Raw genomic sequence first — 22,663 nt, forward strand, 5'->3', positions numbered from 1 at the left:
CCAGCAACATCACATCCGGAGGATGACGTTGCTACGGAGTCACTCAACGCTCTCTACCAGCGTGCAAACGTACTGCTGTGCAAAGATTTCTGGATCCAGTCTGGTACCAGGAAAGAATTCTAAGAAAAGGAATCTGCGGAAAGATGTCTCTATCAGATTACATTTTACTATCAATCTAGCTGTACCTGCCTTTGTGGGATGCCCTCGCTGAGGCCTTGCAAAGGAGAAAAAGAGATGATCTGATTTACAGAATTACTTAGGGGCTGATTTAGAGTGTGGTGGACAGAATATATGTCATCAGGATGGCAAACTACTTCACGACTACCATGTTGAGGGTGCTCTTCCGATCGTATTTAGAGATGTCTGCCGGACCAGCAGGATGTACGACATTACAACGCATGCTTTTACATCGCATGCTTTTACAACGCGGGTTTTACAACGCATACCATTACAACGCATAGTGCTTTGGGGAGCTGGATAGTGAATAGTTTAATTTACTATTCAACTCCAGTCCCCGTGGATAGTAGGGAAGGTGTTGGATAGTACATTAAACCTATTCCCTATCCTAGAGCACCCCCCAGCGCAATGCGTTGTAATGGTTTGCGTTGTAAAAGTTGCGTTGTAAAGGCACTGCGTTGTTAAAGTTGCGTTGTAAGTGATGTTTCCCGGACCGGCATCTCTTACACTGAAAGTGTGCCATGCTGCTCTGTCTACATGATGTTACAGTTTGGTACACTTTCAACTTACTTTTTATTTGAAAAAAAAAAAAGCAATTACCCCATCCTCGCCATGGGAGTTTTCTCCTATGGCATGGGGATCATTAAAATGTTTTTACTTTCACTTACTGACACATTTTGAATGACTGTGTGAAAGTAAAAACATGCCATTTGTTTGCCCACTCTAAATAGGGCATGCGGACAAATGACAAAACCTACGGCAGCTTTTACTCGGTCAGGCCGTCAGAGGAGTACGTCAGCAGCTAAGTCAGAGTAGGTTCTGTTGCTGACATACTAAAGGTCCACCTGACTCTAAATGAAGTAGATGGCCCTTCAGTACGGCAGAAAGGGTACTCTGTTGCTATTGTATAGGAGTTCCCTTTCCACAGCACTCCAAATCTGCCCCTTGATCACTCTAAATCTGGCCCTTGATCCTGTGAATGCAGTGCAGTACTCTTTCTGCAATAGAATCGGGTTGTGGGGAAAACAACTGTGAGTGTTATGGTTCAGTTAGGATGGAATTGTGACTTACGGTTGGTTCTAAGAGCAACCCTGTCCTTGAACACCTTAAGAAGAGACTCCTGCAGAGTGAATGCCTGCAGTTCGATAATCTGTCCAAGAAAGGTAATGGCAACCTGGAAGACCACCTTCCAGGATAAAAACGGAGTGAGACATAAATGTAGAGGTTCAAATGGTGGTCCCATGAGTCTGGTGAGGACTATATTGAGATTCTATATGGGAGCAGGTGGCACACCTGTGGGTTCCACTCTCATGAGACACTTCATAAAGACCTTAGTCACTGGAATTCTAAAGAGGAACAAATGTTTCCTATTCTTCATGTAGGCCAAAACTGCAGCTACATTTTTCTGCAGTGGGAAACAGGTCTATTTGTGGGATGCTTAGCCTTAAAAGTAGCTGTGTTGGACGGGAGGGTGAAATTCACACTTGTGCACTTGGATAAGCATCCTGCTATGCAGCTCTGCAAAGTAGCTGTCCGCCCCCTGAGGATGCTCCGCCATGAGATGAATGCTGTGGGGATGCAGACAAATGGACTAACGGAGACATTGGAGGTGAAAGTGTGCTGCCATGCTTTTGCGGGTAGTATACAGGGATCATGTTGTGTGTCTTGATGAGGACTACTTTGCCGCAAGTGACTTGTGAAAAGGCTTTAAGAGTGGGGTGAATAGTTAGTAGCTCCAGGTAATTGATGTGGTGACCCAGTTTTCGAGAGGGCCAGATTCCATGATTAATCATATTGTTGAGATGCTTGCCCCACCGCAGAAGAGGTGTGCCTGTGGTGATGGGTACCTGTAGTACCAGGTCTGCAAAAGGCACACCTCGCAAAAAATGGTTGCTGTTCCACCACTGTACAGGGTGCTATGCCTTGGCCCATACTAACACTAGATCTCTCCATTGACCTTCCATTTGGGCCCATTGAACTGAGAGGCACTTTTTGAGGTGGCACACGATTCTTGTGTGTGGAACAATGGTGATACATGAAGCCATCATCCGTAGGTGTATGATAGCCCCAGTGAGCTGACGATTGGGCTAAAAAAGAGGGAGCAGCTGCTGAAAAGCTGTAAAGCTCTGCTGGTTAGCCTATGTTTTCTACATCACTGTATTCATTAGCTGACCAAAGGAAGGGTTGGACCTGTAGAAGGCAATCGTCGAAGTAGGGAAAGATGTCAATGCCCTCCATCCGCAAATGTGTAACAACCACAGCTAGGCATTTCATAAACAGCATTGGAATCATCGTGGCCTCGAAAGAAAGTAGCTTGAATTGATGGTGTTTTTCATGTGCCACAAAGTGAGGGTACCTTCGATAAGCAGTGTGGATGGGTATGTGGATATAAATAGAAGTCCTTGAGATCAAGAGCCTTCTTGAAAAAAAGTTACTTACCTTTGTGTGCAGGCCACACCATGACTCTCCTCACTGATGCCATTTTACTCTGCAAGGCACGTGTGTGGTCGCATATAACTGCCACTCCGGTGCACTGACGTCAGTTGTTTTTTAAGGCTTGTCCAAGTCTTTTGACACAGAGCCCGTTAGCAAATTGGCTTGGCAAGTGTGCTGATCTCTAGGATAGCAATCTTTTTAGATGGGAAAAGAGGCCATTCCATACGGGGAGGTCAGACAGTTGGTAAGCAATCTGCAGTTAGACAGAGTATTCACTTCAGAGAAAGGTTCTGAACATAAATAACTTGCCCTTCTGATCATCGCTTGATTTGTAAAATAATAAGTGCCAGGGCCCTGAACAGGAGGCCACTGCAGCTTGCACCACCCATTGCCCTGTTACCGCTGCCAATGACGGTACCAACACAACTATTAACCATATCTATCGCCTGCAAGTTTGACACTTCAGTTTATTCCAGTTCCCCAAAGCTAAAGGAATGGCTGGGTGGGCAGGTATTAGTAACTTTTTATGTATATTGTATTTATAAACAACTGTTGTTTTGCTCATCTCTAAATTTGATGAGAACCATGTGGCAGACTGTCATGTGTGGTGTTGCCAATTAAGTGCTGGTGCCCGGCATCGGAAACCAATTAAGTGCTGGTGTTGAGCACCGGAAACCACTGGCTCCAATTAACCACTGCTTCTGATGGTTAATTCTAACTGCAGATTCCTCATTTTGTGACAAGATACAAAAGCAGTACCTCCCAAGGTGTAGAATCTTTAGAATGGCTCAAGCCAAAAAGTCCTGCAGGTTCAAACAGACAAAACGCCCATCCCGGTGGACCTGACTGTCAACGCAATAATGCTATCCACCTAGAGAGGGTTTTTGCACTGCCTCTCCCTTTATTCCTTAGAAGCCCACAAAGAGTTGATTATCCACCTGAAGGTCTTTGGTAAAATCAATATAGAAATTGATGGCTCTCTTGGGATCCAAACAATGCAGTCTCTATTCCTCTTTCAAGGGGGCAGCTGGGCAAGGAAAGTCTGAAAATTGATAGCCTGCTTGCCTGACCTGCATTACTACAGTCTGCAGAAATCCCAAATCGAGTCAAATAGGGCAATGGCAAAATAAACAAATTAGGCAGGTTCGTCTGTAGTGGGTCAATCTGATGGGTGCCACACCAAGCAGCAAACTTTTGCCAGCACCTGGTGTAGACGTAATTTACAGTTGGATGACTGGCTGCCAGAATCATATCAACAATTTCGGGTGGAATGTCAAAACAAACTAGCAGCTACAGCTCAATCTCCATGCATGCAGGTGCAGAGTACAGAGGCTGTGGAGCCGGACTCTGCCATGTTGCTGAAAAAGTAGACCCTCCTAGATGCATATTGATCGGAGGACAGATGCTCATGTGCAAGAGTTCTGGATACCACACACTCCTGGCTCAATTCAGAGCCACTAGGTAACTCTGAGGCAACAGTTGTACTGGATTACTACTGGATCCCACTTCTTGGACGTTATTTCCTCCCAGCAAGAGAGGAAATTGAGTGTCCTCCTTCAAACAGTGATTGGGGAAGAGGTGAGGCAAGTCACTGTTTGTAGGAGGTAGTTCCTTTGCTGAGCCACCTTTGCACTTATCCTCTTATTCCTTAAGGAGCCTCCATTTGCCACACTCCGAGCTTGCTGGTGGAAGTACTGCTAATGCACCTGGTAAGAGTGCGGTTGCTCGGGAGAGGTTGTCTTTGCTCCCATTCTGTTGTGCAGTTTGCGAAAGGAGCCCCTGTACAGAACGGTCTAGTGTGCCAACATGGAATTCGCTGTTTAAAAGGTGCTCCATGTTGAACAGAAGGTTTAGGAAACGAGGCTTGACTTCAGACTGGAACCCGGAGATATGGAGCAGGCATGGCATCCAAGAATAATGGTGGCATAACTTGCTTTAGAGGTTGTGTTTGCGGCATCTAACACACAGCTTATGTTAGTATTAGAGATTGATTTGCCCTCAGACACCATTTACACTCTGTGTTTCCTTTACGGCTCCTAAAGATGTTTAAAGAGTTCTGCATCTCCTGCATCTCCTCCCACTGTGCCCTGGTGAATCGTGGCAGGCGTGTCACAGAATTTGCTATATAGAAATAGGTTGCTGCTCTAACTGCCACACTGTTGCCCAATGCATCAATCTTTTTGCTCTGTCTGTTTGGAGGTGGAGAAAGGCTGATGACATGGGCAGAGGTGTGCTTGAGGGCGATGTGGACCACCAGAGCGTAGGGTGGAGCCTGATCCTGAAGTATGCTGGGTCAGTAGGAGAGTTTTTAACTTCTTTTCAGCCCTTGAGGTCATTACCCTTGTCTTGACAGGCTGCGCAAAATTATCGGGATTAGATTTTTAAAGCCCTTAAACATGGGCGGTATGATTGGATTTGGAGAGTTCACATGCAGTCTTACTTTGTGCAGCCCGAAGAATCACCTTATGATAGGCTATGGTGTAATCAAAGGGTGAAGCCCTAACCGGGAATATGAAAGAGGGGCTGGCTGAGGCAAGGGGGGTTGTGTGCAGGGGCATGGTTGAGGTGGGAGAGGAAGGGGTAGTGGTGTTGGTAGAGGTGGGTGCTTCAGCAGAGGGAGTGGTTGGTGGTTCTGTTCTTGACTTTCTTAGGTGCCAGCTCTGGGGAGGGAGACTTGGAAGAAGGTTCCTTGTTCGAAGGTCTGTCCCCTCTTTCTCAGAAAAAGTCCTGGAGCTGGTGACAGAGGCAGTTTCCCCATGATTTGCCGATAACTGGTGGATAAATAGGCCTGGTATTCAGTTCTTGTTGAAACATCTCAGGGATCGAAACTCGACATTGTTGCTGTGACAGGCGGCAATGAAAGCTTTCAGGTGTTTTGTCTTGGCTTCAGCATTGAGCAGGGCTTCAGCATTGAGCAGGGTGTCTGCATTGAGGCGGGTTTCACTGTTGATGTGGTCTTTTGCTCCAGCACAGATGGAGCCTTCCACGCTTGCTTTAGATTGTACTGATGGTACTTGTGGCGTTGGAGCAGCTGGGACTCGACTGCTGATGGTGGTGCCACCCTTGGGTAAAGGCCTACTCTCCTCTGAATCTTTTAGCTGCTTCCAAACAGGGCCCAGGGATGGTGGGGCACTTAGCTAGCCTTTTCCCATCGTCCATGCTCAGGGCTCAATGCCAAACTCCCTCAGCCATGCAGCATTCTCTGGCAAAAGACTGGAGACGTGTCTTGGGCCCCATGGGACACATGGCACTTGATACCCTGGGGCATCAACAACGGTCTTCAGTGCTTCTGAAGGTTTTTATTGGTCAGTTTGAAGAAAGACAAAATGATTAAAAACTAACTGAGCAGGGTCGACAAAATTGTGTTCAGGACACGACGAACTCAGAGCCTGCTTAAAGCTGATGGCGGGATAAAATAATCCAACATGGAATCAGTGCCCTGCGCAGTATGTACCAAGAGGAGTCATAGAGCATCTTGTGGCTCGACAGACTTCTTCGCAGAAAAGCAACTTGTAAACGACAGAGCCCAACACTACATGGCAGGAGTATGCTGAGCACATGCATCTACAACAACACACGCTACAAACATGTGTTTTTAAACCCCATGCCAATCATAACTTCTATTGTGGTTGAAGTCTCCTCTGGAACAGAAGATAAAATACCTAGAAATAGCTCCCTTTGGACTAGAGGCCTGAGCTGTGTCTAGGAAGTCTACCAGCTAGGTGAAAAACTTGAAAATCTACTGTTCGGCGATAACTACAGTACATAGAGTAAACCCTGTCCTGGGACTCCCTTAGACTTGACAAGCAGTAGAAAGTATGTGCAGTGGTGCCTGTAGGGGAGTGAGAGTGATTAGTGCAATCCCCTGATTGGCTAAAGTTTGGGTGACTTTCAACAAGGTGAACACACTACTAAACAAACACCGCTCTGGGGCCTAAAGCAATATTAATAATGTTTATTATTCATTTATACCACTGGGGATTCCCAGAATGACAACACAAAATAGCTCAAGCATATTAATCTGTGAAAGATCTTATAATGGGCACTCTGTGTCTACTTTCTGCTCTTTTGGATAAGAAGGATGAATAGCTCATCTCCATGAACCTGGATAAGAATTGAGATTCTAATCTATTCCAAAATTAGCAAAAGAGGCAGAAGTGTTTAGCTCATACACAGGAATATTACTCTTTATGCGGGAAACCAGATTATAGAGACATTATTCAGAAAATATTTATTGGATGTCTGTTTTTGATGACTTTTAAAAATGTAGCCAAATTGGAAGGTATAATAACTACCCGTTCAGACAAGACCAAATGATATGGGGCTTTAACTATTCTAAACAGAGATGGTGAAGAAGGTGGCAAGAGAGCTAAAGATATTGTATCACTGGTAGTCTCATAAATGTTAAATACCACAGGACTAGGAACCTGCACATTGGTCAGAAAAACATGAATGTCAAAACAAAAATTGGAGGGAGGAGACTCCTCAAAGGATATTCAAGTGTGTTTCAAACATGATAAACTCAGGTCATCAAGAGAGAACAGTAATTGAAGAGAAATTATGTGAATTTGGCATCATTACTTTTAATGAACAGGAAAATAGACTGTTTCTGCTAACTTGACTTTGGAGGAAATAAGTACTGCCTCTGGGAAAAGATTACTGGCGGATGAGAATAATCTATGGTACTTGCACAAATTAACAAATACTGGCCAAGAGAATGCAGTACAGACTATCATATGAAAGCATCAAGGCCACAACTTGTACTGATTTCAACTAATTTTATTGTCACTCTTATAGGTTTTCTTTGCATCAAAAGTATTATCGGCTTATGTGAGGAGTCCTTTATTCCACCCTCAAACTTGCTTTAGTGAAAAATGGGTAGTAAAGGATATCTTAATTACAAAAGTGCTAGTCCCAGGTTAAACAGTGTTCAAGTTCCTGTACGAGACTTTAGAGGAAGTCAAGTCCAACCTCTAAGATTAGATCTGACCCAATGCCTATCAACCACTTGGAGAATTTTTTTTCTGGAAGCTCGACAAAAATCCTGTGTGCCCTATGATCTACCCAGTGACGTTACACAGGTCTAATAGCAATCTTTGTACAACCTTTCAAATTGTATATGACTTGAGAAGGTCATTAGGTACCACATGATTCTAAATAATGCTACCTTCTGTTTTATCCCCCTGAAAGGTACTAACAGACGTGTGATGAGAGGTTCCTTTTCCTGAGTAGTCAGTAGACAACTCCAGAAAGGGGAGGCAACCGACCTACATGCACCAAATCTCTTACCAATGTACAACAACACCTTAGCCCTGGGTCTACTTGGGGACGTGGCTTGATGGTTATCAACTACGAATGTTAATGCATAATACACAACAGTTTAGCTAATGACAGTTCCAGAGAAATAAAATGTGGACTTTGCATAAGTCAGACTCTGGAACCTGCTTGCCACATCCAATGCAACACACATGAAGCATGTCATCAATGACAGAAGTAGCAAAAAGAGAAACGTTATTTGAAAAACTAAAAATGCCTGTCACTGCTAAGAGAGACAGCAAAAAAATGAATTATAAAGTACAATACAATGCATATGTAAATCACAGAGTTACCTCCAAAGAAATCTAACTATTGAGATCCTAAAGACGTCAAAGCAGAAATTAAAGAGTAAGGTTTAAGGCTCTTTCTGAAAGCAGCTTAAATCGGGCTACTTCTAGGAAAAGCATCCACAACTTCGAGGCTAGGAAAAAAATATCTCCTCCTCTGGCCTTGTGAATGCGTGGGAGGTGGAGTAGTTTGTTTATTACACTTTTCAAAAAAGGGGAGAGGCAATCACTGCATCCTACCTGATAAAAACGAGAAATAAAATGAACCAGACGGGGCACGTGGAGATGCATTGGTAAGGGATACAGCTCACATACACATGGAGGGCATCAATATCCTTTAGCGCGACAGCGTTCTTTCTTCAGAAGAGTTTTCCATTCCTACCTGTCTGCACAAGTAATTTCCAATCAAATGGAAGGAGCTGATGGGATGCATGGGTTAGGAACAGAGAAAGGTAGTGGGCAACATAGAGGACTTATCTAAAAAAAATCTTTAATAAGCAATTTTGTACTACAAAACCATAGCAGGACTATCCAAAAAACAAAACAAAGAAAGCATTACTGTGTCGTCAGATGACAGCAAGATAAAAGGGGCAGACCTGAAAAAGGACAAAGAGTCGTAGAGGAGATAAGCAATTGATGAATTTTGTTGAGGCATACAGGCACTGGTTAGAGGAAGAACATTTGAAGATAGCAAATTAAAAGTTAAAATAGAGTCATGAAAAGCCAGGAAACAGGAGTACAGAATGTAAAGGAAAGCTTACCTAAAGGAATGATGAGAAATCTCATGTAAGTGAGCCAGTCTGAAGTGCGACTCGCCAGTTGCTTCACAAAGAATCTTAAGATGGCACCAAGATAGTTCTGCCCTCCAAGTGCAACCACCTTCACAGGTCGTGGCACAGTGGAATTACAATTGCAGCTAAAAAAATATAAAAACATTTTTATGATGAGTTGACGTAAAGGGATGTTTTTATGGTCTAAATGAACACATGGGAGGAAGAAGATAAAGATTGGGGCGACCATTCAACTACAATGTAAATCAGGAAAGAAAAGGGACAAAAAATGTGCTTTATTTCAGAAATGTTGATAGCTTGAGAAAGTAGAAATACCCCACCAGTACATTTAAACAAAAAGACTAGCCAGCTCATACTGATGTAATTTCTAATGTATTGTTCAGTTCAGTTCATAAACTTTTATTCGGTTGCATGTAACGTAACCATAAAAAGTACAAGAATAAAATGTTACAGTGCATATAAAGAACTCAATGTATGTTACATTAAAAACAATAAAAAGACTTTAAACATTAAAAACCATTGGTTTAAAAACCATTCATTGGGATACCAAACAGGTAAATAAGTAAATAAAAAAACTTCATTCTTTACAGCGGATTTTTAGACATGATTTTAAAAAGCAAGCTACACATTTGGCGATATATTGAGAATCCAGGAACTGCAGAGCCAAATAGGCAGGCTGACATGTTCTCAGACCCAATTTGCGGAGTATAGGAATGATCCAGCGCTTGCGAGGAATCTCATAATATCTGCAGAACAGTGTTACATGGATTGTAGATTGAGATGATGTACCATCGCAAGGGCATTTCATGAGGATATGCGACCAGTCCTTCACTGTTGGAAAAGTAACTAGGCGAAAAAAGGAATCAAAGCGAAACCTAGTCAAAACATACTTTTCATGATTAGTTAGGTGGAAAGATAAATATGGCTGAATACCCAAAACAATCTGGACCGAAAGAATCTGTACATTTGAGGATTTCCTTACTTCTTGTGAGAGGCGTAATTCTCTCAGGTGGGTTAAGCACAGTTGTTTTCAGGTCTTTCCTGGTGACATCTACCAGTGTGCTAGGTTCTGAGAAATAAGATGTACAATTCAGGTCCTTAAGGAAGTTAGAAGAGCCAGGGGATTTAATTCCAGTTTGCCAAGGACAAGCAGTCAGTTATCAGAGAACGGGTGAGATGACATTGCGTTTTAGACCAAATGCGGTGCCATAACAGAATCGGCTGGCATTTAATATTGTCTGTCAGATAATCAATACCCAGCTCGATGTGGCATCCGTACGTTGGGGCACTTTGTGGTAGGGCCAGTAGATATTTTAGAAACCCGCTCTGAACCGTCTGCAAAGTGTCTATAGGAGCGTGACCCCAAACCCCTGCGCCGTAGGTTGCTACGCTATGGCATTTGGTGTGATAGATATTTAGCAACTCTGCTGGGGCAGGTTTACCCAGTTTCCTTGAAAAGGAAACTAGGGCAGAGGTTGCTCTTTGAAAGAGTAGCTTTTTACTTGACATGGCTTGTTTCCAGGAAAGTTTGTCATCAACTAGAATTCCTAAGTAGGGATATTCCCTAGTATGTTCCAACCTAACTTGGTCAATAAAAACTGGCTTGGGGTTCTTCGCCCTGGGGCCAAGCTGCATAACAAAAGTTTTGTTTTTATTCACTTTTAGGCCTAAAGAGAGCATGAATTGGCAGTATTTATTTAGCTGTCTTTGTAGCTGGTTTAATGTTCTGGCTAGAATTACTGAATCATCCGCGTATAACAGAGCGGGAATGGGGCGTTGATTAATAGATGGAAGATCCGGGCTCTCTTCAAGCATGGCTGCTTCCAGGCCATTGGTGTATAGGTTGAATAGGAAGGGGGCCAGGACACAGCCCTGTCTAACTCCTTTGACAACGGGAAATGATGGAGTTAATTCACCGCCGATCCCATATCTGACGCACGCAGTAGCGTCAGAGTAGAGTTCGCGGAGAAATTGAATAAGAGCGGGATCTACCCCCAAGTCGCCACGAATGGACCACAGCCTGGAATGAATAACGCAATCGAATGCTGCGCTAAGATCAACATAAACTAGGGAAAGGTTGCCTTTTTTAGCCCCCACATATTTGCCAATTAGGAGGGCCAAGTTCAACGCTTGCTCAACAGTGCCAAGTCCCTCCTGGAAGCCGTTCTGTAGATCGGTCAAGATGTTATTAGAGGATGCCCAATCCTGGAGACGTTCCAGGATCAGCCGGCCAGCGACTTTTCCCAAGGAATCCAGGAGGGAGATAGGCCTGTAGCAAGCGGGGTTGTTACGATCGCCCTTCTTGAATATTGGGAGCAAAATAGAGGTGGACCAAGAGTCTATTAGGCCAGTTTTTGTAATTGCTGACATGACCTGAGTAACAAGGGGTGACCAGAGTTCTGGGTTATGTACAAAGATATCTAGAGGGACCCCGTCCGGTCCGGGAGCTTTACCAGTTTTTGAAGATGACAACGCAGTAATGACCTCTTTGTGATCGAAAAGAAGGTCAATGGGAAATATGGAGTCCACGGGAGGGTCACCTGTCAAATGTACCTCACCGCTGGTAACCTCTGTGGGACCACCAAAAATCTTTGAGAAATGGGCCACCCACTCGTCTGCCGTCACTGCCACATCTAGGTGTTGAGAAGATGAGGCATCTAACAAAAAAGGTGATTTTACTGTGCGCCAAAACAGTGAACTGTCTTTACGTAGGCAGCTCTCGTGTAGTTGGGCCCACAAGTTCTTCTTAATTTCTTTTCTGCGATTTTTTGGCACTTGATTATAAACCTTTCTAAGTTTAGTAATTTCAGCACGATCTCTGACGTGCTTATGAACCGCTTTTTTAAAGTTAGTTACGACAGGTGGAGTCAAACCAGCCTTTGATTTCTGGGTTTTTGGTTCCGAAATAGTTTGTCTCGTATAATTCTAATAATTTCTAGGAAGATGCTTAAAATCAACTGGGGAGAAGAGTCTAGTGCTAGACAGTTGTTCATCCAAGGAAGAGCTCTGGTTACCACTTTACTAGTTATTGCTTCTGGGTCGATTTTGGACCATTTTACAGAAAAGCCATTTACTCTGTCCATAGACAGTGATTGTTGATTCAGTAAACTGGCCCTGGATAAGTGAGGTAAAGGATTTTTAAGTGATACGCTAACACTAATGGGAAAATGGTCACTAGAAATATCTGAGCCTGTATTAAAAGTTTTAAGTTGACCCTTTATTATCTGGAAACATAGGATATAATCGAGGACGCTTGAAAGACCCCTTCCATGAAAAGTTGGCGAAAAATCAACGGGTGGATCTACAAGGTTGTTCGCATATTCCAGCACCAAGGAAAACAAGCAATCATTTAGGCAGTTTCCTAGCTTCGTGTGTGTGAAGTGGGTCATAGGGGATCCGTTTTCATCCTGGAGACCACAAGTACCGTTCTTGTAGTTGTTACATAATGGTGCATTAAAGTCTCCCCCCCAGATCACATAAGAGGTAGGAGTGATAAGCTTATTCCGCTGTTCCAGTAGGAAAGATGGAATCTCAGTTAGAGTATTGATACATTCGTTAGGGTGGAGGTTATTATAGAAATTAACCAATAAATACAAATACATTTATTGAGTAGAACCTTTAAAATCTGAAAATTCTCACCAGACAATAGAATAGTTATATCCATTGCTGGAAAATTGTTTGAAGTATATACTGCAAGACCACCTTTAGGTCTACCAAAAGATTTGAGCTAGCTGGGACGTGGTATGTTTTATAGCCTAAAATGTGTATAGGCTCAATGGCCCAAGTTTCCTGAAAGCATACTATTTGGTGTGCGCTAACTACGTCTAACCATGGTTTATGTTTTGTCTTGGAGCGGAGACCAGCAACATACCAAAACAAAACTGATAGGGTCAGAGATGAGTTTGTCAGGACACTGATTTCAGGGGGAACATTGCAAGCTCTTGTGCCAGACAGTGGGTGCGAATCGTGCAACGGGATAGTAGAAAGCATTTTAATGGGATCATTTGGGGTAGATGGGATCACACAAGGTAAACCTACTTCTGCTGCACTCGCAAAGGCTATCATCCCCACAATACCAGGTGGCTCATTTAATTTGTTTATGTTGGCGTGGGACTGTCGTGGATCAAGAGTTATTTCTCGGGTGGAAGTCGGTGTTGTTAGTTGTAAAACCTTCGCCGAAACGGGGGCTATTTTCGGACAAGAGATTTTTATAGATTTTACAGGTGATAATAGGGTTTTGTGTCTCAAAGGCAATAGGCCCTTATACCCCTGACCAGTACGCAATGGTGGTCAGTCAACCATTTCTAGGCAATTAAATCTGTTTGCGACTGGTACTCCTCTCCAACCTATAGTGGGAGCTGTGACTCTACCTCCATATCCTGACCAGTTGACCCAGCCTCTTCTCCTATCCCAATTTCCTACATGAGTCCAGTTCCAAAGTGAGCTTTCATTATGGCGAGGTGTTGGTGGGTAGAAGTAGGCGAGTCTTTTTGTATCAATCCCGTCATTAGCTGCTTGCGTACCCCAGGAGCAAATGTGCTCAACTGTGAATGGATCGTCAAAGTTGACTATGACGCAGTTTCTGGGGATTCTTTTCGGCTCATTGCTTATCCACGGGACCCTGCGGACCGTTGAAACTCTACTTGTAGAGTACGGTGGTAAAGGTCTGTTGGTGGATAACCAATGCAGCACCTTATTTTTTAGGGACCAGTCTGGTTCCTCCACGTTGGAACTCAGCTCGGGAACCCCGGTCATAATTACCACAAAGGGACTTGCTTCTGGTGGTAAGTGTATTGGGTGCCCACCCCTCTCCCTGGATCTGATGTTGGTAGTTTTTACTCCTGAAGGCTTGACTTGGTCAGGCTTCAAAGTGTTGGGGGGGGGGGGGGGGGGGGGCTGGAGTTTTTGATGACTCTGATGTTTTTGTTGTCACTGGGGTTTTCTTCACCCCTACAGGTGGGGGCTTCGATTTTACAGTTATTACGTCAGCTGAGGTTTTTGTGGCTACCCCTACCTTAGGGGTTTTAGTATTCACTATTGGTCCCCCTGGTTGTACCTATCCCTCCCCCTTGGGGAAATTTGAAGTTGTAGTCAGAGCGGCTATCTGCTTTTCTATCTTAATGAGGGACAGTTCAATAGGTTGCAGATAAGTTTTGACTAATTCTCCTAATCTGATTAAGAGTTGGTTGTTTATCCCACAAACTTTGCACCCTCCACCCGTGTTGCTATTTACACTAAGATTTGCAGTATTCAAGGAGAGATTAATAGTTTCAGTAGGTGTAGTGATTAACTCTCTCTGTGATGGACTAACTTGTCCTACTGTCTGAATTGTAGGTAGGTCTTTGTGCTTAAGGTGTTTCTTAGGGTGTTTAGCTTTATGCAATTTCTTTTGAGTTTTTTGTTTAGGAATAGCGCCCTCCCTCAAACCCCTGCTGGGAGCTATACTAGGGTCCTCCCGAGTCGGGCTTGCAAAAAGGACGGGGTTTTTTTCTATCATCATGGATGATTGCGAGTCTGACAACTCAAGGGAAGCCGACAAGTCGACCATACTTGGCACTGTGTGTGTTTCTGCATGTATTTCTGCATGCACTTCCAATAAAGGCCCGACTTCCCGAGGCTGAGTGGGTGTGTTGGCTGCGGCTAGGGAACCCAACGAGGATCGTTTGGCCAGGGCCAAATCCATCGATACCCTTCGTTCGAGTAGGATTATGCCCTGGTCAATTGCCTCGTTAGCCCTAGTTATATATTGGTCAATTGGGCCAGTTATAAGTGCAGTTCCCTGTGCAGTTTTGCTCCTGCTACCTCTGGTAGTCATGTTGGTAGTTACGGGTATCAAGGTTATAACTATAAAGGGGAGGCAGAGGATAGTATATAACCTATAGTGAACAGAATGAATAATGTCAAAGAGCAGGTGAAAAAGGGGTGGCCCAGTCCAGTCTTACCCGGTCTTTAACGGGCTTAAACGGGCCCGCCATTGGCCCGGGCTTCGCCCGGCGTCCCGCGAGGCAGGGCTGACGCTGGTTTTAAGCGCCTCCTGGCGCGGTTTCTGCCGTAGCAGCCCGCATGGGCCGATGGGAAGTTTAGTTGCCTGCCCCGCTCTCCGCTCGGCGGCTACACTCAACGAGCGAGCAGCGGGAGGCGGGCAGGGCTCTCCGACGGCTGGTTGCCGGTCCGCGTCAAGTGGGTGAGTCCCCAGTTAATTACCAGGCTTTGTGGCGGTCAAACAAGTTACTGCGCTGCAGAAAAGAGATTGCTTTCCAATAAAACGATAAAATGCATTAATAATTTAAAAAAATCGTAACCATATAAAAGTGCTCAATTTTATGCATATTTACAATTTGAATTTTGTATTGTATTGATGTGGTTGTTTAATGAAGACAAGGGGTAGAGTTCAAAGAACAAGAATGGAAAACAAGCATTTGTAATGCAAAAGGTTCCCATTTGTGGCAGTTAGAGCAGTTGGCGTTGTAAATGACAATGTTTTTTACCAATGTGTCTTGGTTTGTAGTGGAATGGATTCATGTGGTGTGGAATAGGTTGCACTGGAATTGTTAGTTGTGGAATTGTGTGGCATGGAGTTGATTTGTGTAGTGGAACTATGTGGCATAGTGTGCAGTGGAATTATGTGTATAGTAATTATGTGGTATTGTGTGTACTGTACTGGAATGATGTGGAGTGGGATTGTGTGTCATGGAGTGTAATTATGTGGAATAATATTTTGTGCTGTAGAGTGGTATGTAATGGCTAAAGCTGCAGGCGTGGGGAGTCTGAAGTGGCAGGCATGAGGTTCTGCTTCTACTGGTAAAACATGAGGCATCTCCCTCTGTACATGGCACGAATAAATAGGCTCGAGAAAATTAGGTAATGTTAAGGCCAAGGATATGTTTTAACAGAATGAGATGAGATTTATAAAATGAGGTATGGACAATTTGAAGGAATGCAATAATAGAGATTATAGCAGACAGGCATGCGACCTAGAGTGAGAATTATGCCGAGAGAGGAGGCTTGCAGAGGGTGGAGGGGAAGGACATGGTCAGCTGAAGGAAAGAAAGGAGAGGGAACAATTGAAAGTTTATTGTTGTACTCATTATGCACAGTCTCTGCCTCCATGCTGGTACCAAATCTGCCAGGTTTTTTAATCCTATAGTATTTTTTCCATGCTGATGCCCCTCCTCTACCCCATTAAGCAGCACAGATGATGAAGAATGAATGCACCCATAACACTGTATCCATTGGTGGATTTGAACCTACCACCACTTTGTTGCACGATCCTCTGCAACAAGAACCCTGGGACGGGCTACACTCACTGTATCTGTTCTGGCATGAGCAGAAAGAAAGCTCAGAGGGTGGTCTCGCGCAAGTCATCAGTGACGGAGCTTTATTTCTAAGTGATGTCTGGTTCATAGGCAACAGTGCTTTACAGACCACCAGGAGTGGTAGCTTCCAGGGCTTTATCTTGCAGCCTACTACTCCCTGCAAGCAGTTCTGTTGCCTGTAGCCTACATGGCAAATGCCAGAGTGACTAACATGTTGGGTTCACTTCCCGCTCTACTACAAGGTGCACCCTTTTAATCTGCAGGGATTGCAGGAAGAAGTGCCAATGCGTGAAAGTGAAATACTTTACAGAACAGTATTCCACCTTTTTAACTCTACAAGATGGAATAACTAATAAATCGTGGAGGTTAACATGTAGTTGGACTTTTACCAAAACTAGGATTCATTTTTTTGATTCTCAATAATCACTCACCTTTAGGTTAACCGTTAGCAATAGATCCTGGTCAAAAATACTTCAGTAACATCCAAGCCTTTAGAGTGCGTATCTTAAGAAGGGACTGTAAGTCAGATCATGTCAGTGAACAAGCAGTCGGCACTCCTGATAAAGCAGTGCACCAGCGCTTGCCAGGAAATCCAGTCAATGGTATGATCAACTCACTGAGAGGTTTGGACTAGTCAAACAGATGAAGAACTGGAGGAGGGATTGAGAAACACAGGGAGGAGATGTAAGCAGAGAAAAGACAGAAGAGAAATGGGACAGGAGAAGTGGAGGAAGAAAGTGATAAGGGGGCAAAAAGGAGTAGAGAAAATGGTGGGGAAGTCTGGGAAGATACGTGCAGAATTTGAGCCGATGGCTGCTGGTAATGCTCACAAGACTCCTTTTAATGAATCCGACATTTAGAGAGAGCAAGAGAGGAACAAGCATGAAGGACACCTAGCATCGCCAGGCAGCTGTTTCTGTCCACCAGCGATCCCATCATTTTAAGTGCTGCAGAGCAGTGTAGGTGGTGGTGGATCAGCTGCTGCGGGGTAGGAGGGGAGGTTGGCAGCTCTGAGCCCGGCTCAGCAGAAGATCACCGTGGCCCCTGTGGCTTTAGAGGTGATCCCAGGAAATGCTGAACCTGGCCGATGATGGGTGTGGGAGAAGCATAGAATAGGCAGGCTGCTTTTGGTGGTGGGAGAGAGGGCAACCCATGGGGAGATGCAGCTTTGAAGCTGCAAGTAAAAGATAATGCACGGCGCTTGTGAAATGGGTGCTACTGAGAGGTAAAGTTGAGTTTTATTTAAAAAATGGAGGTGGACGAGACACGCTGTGCAGAACAAGGGAAAGGTGCGGTCGCCATACTTCAAGATAAAGTGCGGCTGAAGTATGCAGCGCCTCGCCCTGTAACCTCCTCTCTCTTTCTCTCACATGCTGCTGGAGAGTTCATGTGCTTGCAGGAGCAGTGCCACCTTTATTTAAAGTTAAATCTGAGTAGGTTGGCATTTCGGCGTTCTGGAAACAGGTACAACCAAAACCAGTGTTGAGCTAATAAAAATGCTTCTTCCATGTGTGCGGCTTGGCAGGCATCGGGAGCCCTGGCTCGGAAGCATATGATGTTTATAAAAACAACATGGCTGCTGTTTTTCACAACTGAAAGTGGGCACCGTGCTGAAACGCCCGTGAACATAAAACCTAAAACCTATGCGCGTGGTGGCCCTTGAAGGGGGAGCCATGGTAATAAATAAGTAGTCCCCAATGGAACACAAACACCTACAGTGTAAGAAAACTGCATCTGACCAGTGCTAAGGCCCTAAAAATTGAATTGATTTTTCAGGAGCATCAAACATTAAGAAGCCTGTAAATAAGAGCGACATAGGAGTGAACCAATGGCAAGCAGCAGGTGGGATTACACTCTGTATAGTGATCACAGCAGGTCTTGCAGACAGTGTGTGTGCGCTGCCTGGGCTCAACCTAAAAACAGAGGGACACTGTACGAAGAACTAAGGTTTGGGGAGGGAGGGAGGGAGCTCATTTGCTTTGGAGCCATAAGCACTTGAGTGATTCAGTGGAAGGGTGCTTACCTGTAACCGTTCTATGTCAAGAGTATCTTCATTAAACTCATGCACATTCAATGTTGCCGCCCATGGGCAGGATCCAGAAACACTTTTATAAACAGATAAGAAAAAACTATCCTAAAAGCAACAAAAAAAATGCCTATGTACAAGAAAAAATTGCTATATGTTTTTAATCATTTAAAAACAAAGTATAGAAAATATCAAACCCCATCCTAAACTTATCAATGGGTTTTAAAACTACACTTCAGCTTTGTTGCTCTTAAACAGTCCTTCCTTTCCCCATTTTTAAAGTGACAAACTAACATCCTAGCAGTTTAGCCTTGCACGGAGAACAACTGCAGTGTCACTTTTACACTGCCTTTGTACTACCATAGTCCCAGCATGTTGAACAGTGATAGGGTCGGATTTCTTTTTTCTGGCACAGTGGTAAGATTACACAATTAGATGGCTTTGCCTCTTCATCTTTAATTATTAAATAAAACATTTAGTGGTGGCGTACCATATGCTTCACTCAAACTCGTTAAAATATTTTAAACCTTTATTTTCAGGCAAGAGTGGTATTAAGCTCCTTTCTCCCCACATTGTTCTCAGTCAGGGGAGAGGCATTTTTCTGTCAGCAATTTACAGATCAGGGACTTTAGTAGTCAAATTGCTTTAGTTTTCGGGGCAGTTTTATTGAGGAAACAAATGTGTTTTGTCACCATAGATGTAAAGTTTTGAAGGGAAAATGTTAGTCATTGGAGGGCTGCGATCTAAGGCCTTCTAGAGTTGCTTGGTTCTCTAGCACAAGTGCCAGTGCTGCAAAAGGGCCAATGGAATGGATATACTCCTATCTAAGTTTCTATGATCCTCTGATAGGCTGGCAAAGGTTACTCAGAGGCATATTGCAGCTCTTCCACAAGGCCACTGAAGTCTTAAAAGAATGAACCTTGACACTAGAGTTGGCATCAATGTGAACTTTACCTATTAGTGTATATGAAGACGTTTCCCTCCACTGTCAAAAGTGTTTCAGGATTCCAAACATTCACTGTTTATGAATATTATGAATATTAAAGAAGATCATGTGATAAAGAAGAAATAAGTTACTTACCTGTAACTGTAGTTCTGCAGTTTTGGAAGCTTTCATGGATTCACATGCTTGAATTATTCCCCATCATCATGATGGGAGTCCCCAGTTCTTAAAATAGTGGTAGTAGACTTAAATAGTCATAATACACTAATAGGTATAGATCAAGGAAGGCCTAGGCCTCTTAGTTTAATAACCTATCCTAGGCGTATAAAGAAAAGGACCACATTTGTGCCTCAACCAATCAGCACTAATCACCCTGGAGAACACTCCTGAAGGAAGCTCAGAACCTCAGATTTTCAGCACAAGTGCTATATACAACCAGTTGAGACATCTAAGGTGAGCTTCCCCCTGGGGAGGAGGGTGGGTCGCATGTGAATCTATGAAAGCTTCCAATACTGGAGAACTACAGTTACAGGTTAGTAACGTATTTCTTACTCCAGTATTGGAACTTTCATAGATTCCCATGCTTGAAACAGAGTAGCATGCAGTTCGGTAGCACATTTACCATAGTTTTGACGCTTAACAGGAATCTAAACAGTGTAACCTGCAAGCAATCAATAAACAGTATAAAAGATATAACAATAATGATAACAGTCAAGGAAAAAAGTTCCATAAGCATGCAAGACCATAACCCAATTACCATATGGAAATGTGATACAGTTGAAAATAGGTAGGAGGATATACAAGGGTGGCTTACCTCAATGGAATAGACACCGAAGCACTGCCTGACCCCCTGTTGTATCATTGAGAACTGCTGAGTCTAAACAGTAGTGTCGGCTGAAAACGTGTCTATTCTTCCACGTTGCTGCCCGACAAATTTCCGGAAGTGATACTCCCGCAAAATAAAGCTGTAGATATTGCCACTGACCTCGTAGAATGTGCTTGGACTCTAGCCAACAGAGGTCTGCCAGCCTTTTGAGGACAGAATTGTATTGCACTAGCTATCTACCCGGCAATGCTCTGTTTGGTGTACAGTGTATGCCGCAAATAGTAGAGAGGTCTTACGGAAAGATTTTGTTCTCTCTAAATAAAACTTCAGGCAACGTTTGATGTCTAATGAATGCAAAGCTCTCCCAGCCGATGTCGTTGGGTTTGGGAAGAAGGTCTTAAGAACCACTGGTTTGTTGAGGTGGAAATCAGATGGCACCTTTAGAATTAATTTTGGATTTGTTCGGTGCAGAACTCCATCTGATCTGAATTGCAAGCAAGGTTCCTTTATTACAAAAGCTTGTATTTCACTGACCCTTCTGGCTGAGGTCAAAGCAAATAAAGCCAACATCCAAAATAGGAATTTGATTTCTGCAGTGTGAATTGGTTCAAAGGGGTTCTTCATTAACTGTGAATGGACGTGTTCAGTTGCCAAGCCGGTGGTGGAGGTCTGACTGGTGGAAACACTTGAAAGAGCCCTTTGAGAAACTAATTATTCTTGAAGACCATAAGACAGAAAAAGACAATGATGATCTTCTGGATCATGAAATGGCTGCTAAGTGAACCTTAAAAGAACTAGGTACCTTATCAAACCTGATTTTGCAAGAAGCAGAAGGTACAGTAGGATCTGTTCTGGAGAGGAAGAAAGTGGATCCAAACTCCCCAGATGACACCAAATGCAGAAACACTTCCACTTGAGGCGGTACGCCTTTTTGGTACTGTCCGTCCTTGCTTTTGCTAGGATTTCGCGGCATTCACTAGAAATGTTCAAATGTCTCAATTCATTGTATTCAGGAGCCAAGCCGACAAATGCAGGCTCTTATGGTTCGGTGTATTATCTGTCCCTGGTTCCTAGTCAGGAGATCTTGAATCACTGGAAGTCTGAAATGTGGGAATTGTGATAGGAGAAGCCTTCACCAAACGAGAAGTTACTCTGACCATGTCGTCGAATGAGCGTACCAACTGTACCCACTGTCTGTCCAGTTGTTCCTGGAATGGGCGCATCCTGAGACGACAAAACGGAATCAGTGGTATGCATGACGACATCATCCCTAAAAGTGACTTGAGAAGTCGGACCGAAAGTGACTTTTTTCTTTTGATGGAATTTACTAGAACAAGGAGTCGCTGCTGAAGTTCTTCTGTCGGATATGCTTTTAAGCAGACCATGTCCAGTATCGCTGCTAAGAAGACAATCTTTAGTGACAGATTCTGATTGGTTTTTTGCTGATTTATAGTCGGATGGGGCTTTGATAAGTCAGTCGTCCAGATATGGGGAGACTTCATGTTTCTACTGCCTGAGAAATGCTGCAATCAGAGCAAGACACATTGTAAAAATCCAGGGCGCCGATTTGAGTCCAAATGGGAGCACCCTGAACAGGTAGTGGCATCTGTCTACCACAAATCATATGTACTTTCTGTGTTTTGGGTGAATATGTACATGGAAATAGGTGTCTTGGAGGTCTAAGGGAGTCATGAAATCGTGCTGGTTCAGGAGCTTTAGTACTTCTTGTAACGTTATCATTCTGAAAGAATGTTTTTTCAGATATAGACTGAGATTTCGAAAGTCCATAATTGGTCTCCACTGCCTTAACTTCTTTTTGATTAAGAAAAAACAGGAGTAGAAACCTCTGCATCTGCTTGAGAATGGTCCTTTCTCTATCGCCCCTTTGTACAGCCTGATCTTCACCTCCGGTTGAAGAGCCTTGAGATGTTTGCCGTGGGAGGCTTGTCGGGGAGTTGTAGGCAGTGTTTGAGTAAATTCTAGAGAGTGTCCAAATTGAACAAGGTGCAGAACCCATTAGTCCGTAGCAATAGCTCGCCACTGGCGAAGGAAGTGTGCAATGTTGCCTCCCAGACCGATAGGACAAGATTGAAATGATTGGCTTGGTGACCTGAGATTTGGGGCCGGAGATGCATCATTGGTGGCGGCTAGTATCCTTACTGGCCATTGACGTCTTTCATCTATTTACTCTGACATAGGATGTTGGAGGCGGTTGTCTTTGTTGGAACTGAGGCATGTATGACTGTGCCGTGGAAGATTATGACAGATAACAATTCTGCTGGTAACCCCATCTACAGGAAGGTTGGCCTCTACCCTTTGATCCCCGAAAGGGCGTTGTCCAGAACTGCAGCGTCCCCAAAGACTTGGCAGTGTCTGTGTCTGCCTTGATGGTTTTAAGGGCTTCCTCTACATGGCTGTCAAAAAGAGCCTCTCCATCGTATGGAAGTTCCATTATCTTGTTCTGGATCTTAGGGCGAAAGGAGGTGGCCTTCAGCCAGCCTGTCTCCTTAGGACTGTTGAACCAGCTAATTGTCTGAATCCTGTT

The 22,663-nt window shown here is 43.9% G+C and overlaps 1 protein-coding gene across 1 annotated transcript in view; it reads right to left on the bottom strand.

Moving 5' to 3' along the window:
- PACS1 (phosphofurin acidic cluster sorting protein 1) overlaps window positions 1–22,663 on the bottom strand; it is a 1,518,728-nt gene that overhangs the window by 323,403 nt on the left and 1,172,662 nt on the right. Inside the window, exon 16 of the mRNA XM_086938495.1 lies at window positions 8,978–9,132. Within this exon, the coding sequence (XP_086794621.1) occupies window positions 8,978–9,132 (155 nt within the window). The remainder of the gene's footprint in view (window positions 1–8,977; window positions 9,133–22,663) is intronic.

This window comes from Lissotriton vulgaris, chromosome 9, assembly GCF_964263255.1.
Source record: "Lissotriton vulgaris chromosome 9, aLisVul1.2, whole genome shotgun sequence".
Classification (NCBI taxonomy): domain Eukaryota; kingdom Metazoa; phylum Chordata; class Amphibia; order Caudata; family Salamandridae; genus Lissotriton; species Lissotriton vulgaris.